This window comes from Megalobrama amblycephala, linkage group LG8 (assembly GCF_018812025.1).
Source record: "Megalobrama amblycephala isolate DHTTF-2021 linkage group LG8, ASM1881202v1, whole genome shotgun sequence".
In the NCBI taxonomy this organism is placed as follows: domain Eukaryota; kingdom Metazoa; phylum Chordata; class Actinopteri; order Cypriniformes; family Xenocyprididae; genus Megalobrama; species Megalobrama amblycephala.
In genome coordinates, this window is record NC_063051.1 from 22,382,340 (window position 1) to 22,391,256 (window position 8,917).

The 8,917-nt window shown below is 39.6% G+C and overlaps 1 protein-coding gene across 2 annotated transcripts; it reads left to right on the forward strand.

Annotated features, from left to right (window-relative positions):
* The first annotated feature begins 3,007 nt into the window (after positions 1-3,007).
* Positions 3,008-7,082, forward strand: LOC125274044 (ERV-BabFcenv provirus ancestral Env polyprotein-like). 2 transcript variants are annotated; one of them, XM_048200083.1, is made up of 2 exons: positions 3,008-3,297; positions 4,729-7,082. In XM_048200083.1, the coding sequence occupies exon 2, from the start codon at positions 5,062-5,064 to the stop codon at positions 6,541-6,543; it is 1,482 nt and encodes a 493-aa protein (XP_048056040.1). In that variant the 5' UTR covers positions 3,008-3,297; positions 4,729-5,061; the 3' UTR covers positions 6,544-7,082. Both variants share the same exon structure in this region, with proteins under 2 accessions (XP_048056040.1, XP_048056041.1).
* Positions 7,083-8,917: the final 1,835 nt, after the last annotated feature.

Below are 8,917 nucleotides of genomic sequence, written 5' to 3' on the forward strand. Positions count from 1 at the left end.
ACAGAACCCTATCTCTCTAATCTCGCGGGATGGTCAGAAGGGAAAATACAATTAGATCCGTTTCCCCGCGATGGTTCTTTTAAAGATGAAGATATGCGTGCTGCAAAAGATATGATCTTTGGTTCTTGGGGTGACCCAGGATGGCCAATTGATTATATGAAAGATGCGTATAAAGTTTGGATGAAGATGAAAACTTATTGGGATAAGGGTCCAGAGTTGAAAAAACAAGACAGCTCTCTCTCTCAGTCTCAGCTGAAACCTGATGCGTCTCTTCCCCCATATGAATGTGTTGTTTCTGCTGAAATTCCAAAGCCCTTGACCAATCGATTGTATCCGCAGTTGCCGTCCACAACTGAAGTTTTTCCGTTTGTACAGCTTCCAGATGGTTACAAAATTACTCCTCTGAGTGTTACGGAGGCAGTGGCTATTTGCAAAGATCTGCCTGATCCGGCTAGGTCACCACATCAATTTGTGGCAGTGCTGCAACGGTTAACTGCCTACAGTCAATTGACGGGACGAGATTATCGTTTTATTTTGACTAAAACACTGCCTGCGGAAATCACAGAGGAGGAAATGATTGAAGAAGTTTATTACTTAAACCCCATCTACGATACACCGCCTGTTCGTCGTGTTGTATCTCAGAAAGCAGGAGATTCGAAGCCCCTTGATTTGTCTAAACCTTCACGAGTGCTTCTAATTACTGATTCGGAGGATGAAGAAGAGGAATATGATTGGATTTGGGCCAGCTCAGGTAAACTTAAAGATTTTTTCAAGCAATTGACTGCTTTTTGTTAAAAGTGTCTTCTGCTAAACAAGACATCTCGCATGCAGCCAATACCAAACAGAGAACTGGTGAAAGCCCTGTTGCATTCTTTAACAGATTTAAACATGCATGGGTTGAGGAATCTGCGATTCCTATTGAACAAAATTGTCCATTGTTCTTAAATACGTTCCTAAATAATATGAACAAAGACACTGCGCAGTTAATTCGTATAACAACTCCGAATATTACTACCATTTCTGTTGATGAATTGGACGACGCTTGCGTGAGCTTTCCTCTGCTGGAGCTTTTGATGTCTCCAGGGGCAAAACTCCTGCAATGCTTCAAGTGAATGCTGCTGTGAATCTCCACAACAATTTGGAAATGTGAGACGCTGTTTTTATTGTGGCAAGCCAGGACATCTGGAACGTGACTGTAGGAAAAAGGCTTGGGATTTGAGGCAGAGGTCAGAAAAGCAGAAGAAGAAGGGCTCTGGTGGTGGCTTGAAGCAAAAGCCCCCACTTGCGCTCCCTTCTGCAAAGACTGACAGACAAAATCCAGTGTATCCCATTTCCTGGCAACAATGACTGAGTTCGACTGAGCCCTCTTCTGATAATTTTTCATTGATTTCTTTGAGTTATCCGAATGTGTCAACTGTTTTGCCATTTATTGAATTAAATGTTGACCATAAACCCTATGTTTTTCTCATAGATACGGGGCAACGATCTCATCGTTATCCTCTCTTGTCTATGAGGGCTCGATTACAGGAAAACATGTAAACTCTGTGGGAATCAATGGTGTACCTGTGAGATGTGAAATGACACCAACATTTCCAGTTACTTCTAATGATATCCCATCATTGTTTAAAATGCATGCTTTTTCGATAATACCGAATTCCCATTTTCTCTTCTGGGACGCGATCTCTTACATAAATTAGGTATTCAACTTAATTTTAATGCTGACTCTCTACAACTTATTTTTCCTGCAGCCTTTTCTCTCACTGTTGATACAGGAAATGCTCTCCTTGAGGATGATTCTGCAACTGAGCTCAAACAGGAAATTGAGGGCGTCAACCCCAAGTTGTGGGCGGCCCATAAGGATGACGCAGGATTCATTGATGTCCAGCCCTATGTTGCTAAACTAATAACAGACAAGCCTGTGTATCAGAAACAGTACCCCTCTCAAAAGAAAAGGTGGAGGGTATTCTTCCTGTTATTGATAAATTACTGGCTCAAGGCATCCTGGTGCACACTCATTCACCTTATAATACACCAATTAATCCAATTAAGAAAGCAAATGGTTCTTGGCGTTTAACTCAAGATTTGAGAAAAGTTAATGAGTTGGTAACACCATTGTCTCCTATTGTACCTGATGTGCAAACTATAATTAATTCTATTCCTTCTGAACATTAATTTTTTACTGTTTTAGATATTTCCAGTGCTTCTTCAGCATTCCTGTTGATCGCCAAACACAGCCATTGTTTGCTTTTACCTTGGAAAATTCACAATTAACGTGGACAAGACTCCCACAAGGGTTCAGGGATTCTCCGGCTGTTTTCTCTGCTGTAGTGCACGCAACGCTGAAAAATGCCAAACTTCCTCCAAACACCTGTCTGCTTCAATACGCAGATGACATCCTCATCACTGGTGCAACTGAGGACATGTGTGCTGCTGCCTCTAAAATTGTCTGCAATATTTTGGCAGAGGCTGGTTTCAAGGCATCAAGAGAGAAATTACAGTGGGTACAGAGGAGGGTCGAGTACCTTGGACATGAACTGTCACAGGGCAAAGTGCAATTGTCTGCTGACAGAGTGAAAGCTATTGCTACTTTCAAGCACCCATCGACACGGAAGCAGATGCAAAGCTTCCTGGGACTGGTTAATTATTGCCGAATATGGGTGCCCAACTGTTCCATGTATGATAAAATCCTACGAACTGCTACTCTGGGGGACACAGAGGACATTACATGGACAGCTGAGATGGATCAAGCATTCAGACATTTGAAATCCTCCCTCATGAAACCTCCTGCCCTTGGCCTCCCAAATTACTCTGAAAACTTTCACTTATACGTGCATGAAAGTGGGGGTACAGCCGCCGCAATCCTGGCCCAGGAACATGGGGGTACTTTTCGTCCCATAGCTTATTTGTCTAAAACTCTTGATTCAGTAGCCAGGGGACTTCCTGCTTGTTTGCGTGCAGTGGCTGCCACGGCGATCATGGTGCAAGATGCTGAAAAAATTGTTTATCACATAAATTGATAGTGCATACCTCTCATCAGGTAGGAGTCATTATGAGTAATATTTCTACTCAACATATGACTGCTCAACGCCGCTCTGGCTATGAGGCTATATTATTAGCTACTGCTAATTTGATTTTGAAGCCAACTTCTGTTATTCATGGCCCTACTGTACATTTGCACAGGTTGCTGACGCAAGGTGAATTTGAGAATGATGACCACGAGTGCCTGGACAGAATCCAGATTTCGACTGCCTGCAGGCCAGATGTTTCTACATCTGTCCTGGAGGAGGGGAAGAATTGGTATATTGATGGATCCTGTTTCAAGCCAAATGATAATGTATACTTGTGTGGGTATGCTATTGTTGAATTACCTGATCGTGTAATTGAGGCATACTCTTTGCCATACAAGTCAGCGCAAGTTGCAGAATTAATTGCTTTAACGAGAGCTTGTCAATTGGCAAAAGATCAGTGTGTTAATATATACACTGACTCTAAATATGCGTATAGCATAGTACATGATTTTGCTAAATTGTGGGAAGAAAGAAATTTTAAAACCTCAGATGGAAAGCCAATTGCTCACCATAGTATTGTAGCGGAGCTCATTAATGCAGCACAACAACCATCAAAACTCGCTGTTATTAAAGTAGCAGGACATACGTCAGGAGAAACAGATGAAGCCAAAGGAAATAGATTTGTAGATGAAGTAGCGAAATGGGCTGCTAAAGAAGTAATATTAAGTCCACATGTAAGCGAAAGGGGCACAGATGTGCCTATGATGAATTCATTATTGACTAATGATTTGGACATTAAAATATTACAAGCTAACCCTACACAAGCTGATTTGACTTACTGGTCAGACAATGAAGTAAAATCAGATCAAGTTGGAATCTTGAGAGACAAACAGGGTAGACTTGCATTACCTACATCTGCGATTGTTATGCTATGTAGACATTATCATGGTGTATCACATGTGTCAAAAAAGAAAGTGATACAAATGTTGAATCGATCTTATTGCATAGCAAATATTCAAAGAAATACTCTGTTGATATTGGATGCTTGTCTGGTGTGTGCTCAAACTAACAAGCACAAGGCAACTAAACATGACGCTTTACCACATCCTGAGCTACCATTCCAACACTTGCAAATTGATTTTACGCATATGCCTCCTTGCGGAAATAATAAATATTTGCTTGTGATTGTTGACAGATTTTCTAAATGGCCTGAAGCTTTTCCGTGTGGAAAAGAAAATGCACAGACGGTAGTTAAAGTTCTGGCTAAGGACATTATACCGCGTTTTGGTATACCAATGGTTATCGATAGTGATAATGGAACACCGTTCACTTCCAAAGTCACACAATTGTTAGCCAAAGAGCTTAATATTACCTGGAGATTACATATACCATTTCATGCTCCATCTAGTGGACAAGTTGAGAACATGAATAGGGTTATCAAAGATCGTCTTAATAAAGCATGTCTTGATACAGGCAGAAATTGGGTTGATCTGCTGCCTGCCGTATTAACAGAAATTAGAATGTCACCATCAGCAACAACAAAGATGTCTCCGTTTGAAATCCTTATGGGTAGACCTTTCCCGACCCCATGGGTCAGAGGTCGCGCTGGCAATTTTTCCACAGGTGACACGGAGGTGATCATCACGGATTATGTGGATTCCCTAATTAAAACTTTAAATAGCATCAATGGTGATGTGTCTCTCTCTCCCTCTTCCTGCAGAAAAACCCACTCATCCTTTCGTTCCAGGACAACAGGTGCTGATAAAGTGTCTGAAGCCCACAAAACTGGGTGAGCCGAAATATCTGGGGCCCGCCACGGTGATTGCTGTGACGAGAACAGGAGTGCTGACTGACTTCCAGCCGCAGTGGATCCATGCCAGTCGACTGAAAGCAGCTCCATCCCAGGGGAACGTTCTGGTCCATGAGGAGAAGGAAGCCAGTGAGCCAAGGAAAGATCCGAAGGAAGGTGAACCAAGACGTTCAACGAGGAGAAGAAGAAAGAGATTGCTAGAGATCTAAAACCAGCAATAATTATCATTGAAGCTCTCTAGCCATGATTGCTAAATTGACATTTTACCTGGTTGTGCTGACAAATGTGTTTATTCACATACAAGCTGCTGTTAGCACTGGTAATGAAACTTGGGTACATTATGAAGAAGAACCACATGCCTTCGCAGCTAACATGTGGTGGAGATTAGCCAACTACACTGCTAAATCTGAAGGAAAAACAGGTGACTGTTATGTTTGCACCAAAATGCCACATAGTGCTTCTGGACCACATGTAGAGGTTAAATCACCAAGGACAGAAGAAGAATTAGAATGCCCTATTTTTGTTAGCATTACTGGAATGATGGCTCCAAATAGAAGTGCAATATGGAGTTGTGGAAAAAGTAGAATGATGATGCTTGCAACGCAAGTACATGCTAAAGTGACAACCATTGGCTCTATTCCAGACTCACTGTTATGTATGGAAAGAGAAACTGGAACAGTGAGACTGGGGGTAATTCCTAAAAGTAAATGTAATCGAACATACCATCATTGTGAGATAGAAAATATGTCTTGTTGTATGAGTTGTATTTTGCATTATCCAAAAGCTAATATGACTGAGTGTTCTAAAAGAACACCACATCCTATATCTACTATGATTGCTTATGGATGGGCTAATCCTTTTATTCAAGATGTGTGTTCTAAATATTGTGCACTTGTGCCAGGTCAAAATTGCTACAGATATGCTCCTGCTTCGCGGGGAACTAGAGCTGTCAAAGATTGGTTTTGGCTGTGTGGACATAGAGTCTACACTACTCTTCCAGAAAATTGGAGTGGAAGATGTGCTCTAGTAACTTTGGAAGAATATTCCATGGTTATTAGACCACACAAACCTCACGTTATGACAAAACAAAAACAGAAAAAGAAACGCTCCCTCTCTAGCCGCGGTTCAACTAGTAGTTTGAGTAGAGATAATCCAGTACCAAAGCAACATCGACTCTGGACTGGTACTGAAAGATTCTTTGAAGCAGTGTTTCCAGGAATAGGTGTCTCTATTCTTCAAATTGAAGTTGAGGTTACAAGATATGAGCTAATTTCATTTATCAATACTACAAGAGACACATTGGCTGGTGTTCAACAGGAACTCCGAGGGCTTCGTTTAACTGCCCTGCAAAACAGGCTAGTTTTAGATCAATTAACCGCGGCAGGAGGAGGAGTTTGTGTTATTGTTGGTACCTCTTGTTGTACTTATATCCCTGAAAATGATGCAGATGGTCATTTAATTTCAGAGGGTTTAAAAAATATGACTAGAATTGCTCAAGAATTACAAGAACGAGAAGTTACTGATAATCAAAGTGGGTTCTTAGCATGGCTCACAGGATGGCAACAAATGCTTGTATCTGCTTTGATTCCTATAGGTGTGATCCTATTAATTATGGCATTTATTATCTGTTGTATTATTCCATTTATTAGAGCTTTGATTAATCGTGCTATGAATACTTTTGTATCCTCTCAATATGCTTTGATGAATAGACCTGTTAAATGTTAATAATTTTGAAGGAAAATGAAGGAAATGTTTGCTGAAGAATGTTATGATTTTGAAAGTAAAGAAAGTGATTATATTTGGATATGAGAAAAGTAATGCTGAGACTTGGGTGTGGCAATTTTATTGCCAAAAGGGGCAATTGATAGATTTTATGTTGGTCTCAGCATTGAAAGTATGTGGACTGAGGCTCCTTTTTTTTCCTCTGTCAAAGTTGTATACTATGTTTTAACATATGGTTTTCTATGTACCAGAACCATTTCCATATAAGGCTCTACTAGGAGTGAATGTGAAACAGGGAATGGTCCCTGCTTTTCTGCATCACCAGAATAGGAGAAGGTCCTTGGGATTTTAAGGGACCTCATGGGTACCTGACCAATAGATGACCATATTTAGACTTGTTTTTCTATATGTATCACATTCCTATACCATGATCTATATGATGTATTCTCTTTCTCATTGGCTGAAACTATACTACACCCCTTGTACTCTTTCTATATATTCTCTCTTTTCTTATCAATAAAATGAGACTATATTCTCCCTCAGCGCTGAGTGATTGCTCATTCAATTGCCAAATAAGAGGTCTGGGATGAGGCACGAATTAGGAGCAAAAACCTAACAGCCATTATATTAGCTGTGCTTTTCTTTTACGAAATCATACCAAAGAAAATAAATTGACCAAAAAATATTGCAAAGCAGGTACATGACAAATTAAATAAAAAAAAATCTCCATAAATATGCAATTAATTCCCAGACTATTTTTGTCCAAACACTCATTAAGAAAACTGTCCATTATCATCCTTAATTTGGAAACAAAACACTAAGTGCGTTTTGGCCAGTTGTCTGTCATCATCTGTCTGTCTGTCATCATTTTGAAATGTCAAAAATCTGCAGAACCAGTGTTTAAGCATGACAACTGCAAATCAAAAATGTATCTTTAGTTAAGTTATATATTTTATCAACATTTGAACTTTGCAAAAAGGGAAATGTCACTTTTTCAGAATATTGTATATTAAAGATAATTTGTAAAATCCACAAAAGCTTTATAGATCTTTATTGTAAAGTTGTTAAACAGTGTTTTTCATGCTTGTTTTGCACATTCATTTTCAATTTTATACATGCATCTAAATACCACTTCTGATGCAGATTCTGTTTCCTCTGCCGTGGAAAAAATAATGATAAAAGCCCTACAGTGAGTTATTCTAATTAACATGATATTGATAGCCAAGGTTAGGGGAAAATTACCTTTTTATAAAGGTAAAAAAAAAAAAAAAAAATGCCATGACAATCAATTTCAAAGGATAGTTAAACCTAAATGATAATTCTGTCATCATTGACTTACACTCTAGTTGTTCCAAACCTATATGAGTTTCTTTCTTCTGTTGAACTAAAAAGGATGATATTTTTTTTTTGAAGAATGTCAGTAACCAGACAGTTGATGGCAGCCAGTGACCTATTTCTTTTTTCCTACTGGTCACTCGCTAGAGTCAGCTGTCTGTTTACTGACATTCAAAATATATTTTTAGTTCAACAGAAGAAAGAAACTCATACATGTTCGGAACAACTAGAAGGTAAGTCAATGATGACAGAATTTTTATTTTTGATTGACCTATCCCATTAAGGGAGCATATACAAATCTGATGATTAACAGTTTACATCTTAACAGTAACAGTTTACAGAACACTGATGGGAATATTGCTTCAGAATGAATTACATTTACAACACAAAAATGTTAAACTTTACTAGATGTAGTTAGTTATTGCACCATCACAGTATTTGAAAAGAAACGTGAGGAGAATCAATTGTTGTGTGAGGAAAGTGAGTCGCCAGCTGAGGAAAGTGAGTCGCCGGCTGAGGAAAGTGAGTCGCCGGCTGAGGAGAGTCAGTGGTCAGCTCAGCTGTGGGAGGAAAGTGAGTCACCAGCTGTGTGAGGAAAGTGAGTCGCCAGCTCCGTGAGGAAAGTGAGTCGTCCGCTGCGTGAGAAAAGTGAGTCGCCGGCTGTGTGAGGAAAGTGAGTCACCAGCTGCGTGAGGAATGTCATGTCAGTGGTCCGCAGGGGCGCAACTGCACATTTGCTGAGGGGTATGCAAGATCATGGTTGGCCCTCCCCCAAACAACAAACAACAAAACAAAAACAAAGATATATAGTTGTATATATTAATTATATTACTTATTAATATTAATTAATATTACCAGGCACTAGTATACACACACATACACACACACACACACATAATATATTCTGTAGTAGCCTTCAGTGGCAAGACAACATATGTGAACCTTTGTGAACGTTTTTAAACTGCTAACAGTGATTTGTAAATTAATGGCCTAAATTATTACATTTATTACATTCTCTAAATTGTTACGTTGACTTGCATTC

What these genes read in the sequence shown, in the direction of transcription:
- LOC125274044 (XM_048200083.1), top strand. Translation starts at nt 5,062, where the DNA reads ATGATTGCTAAATTGACATTTTACCTGGTTGTGCTGACAAATGTGTTT.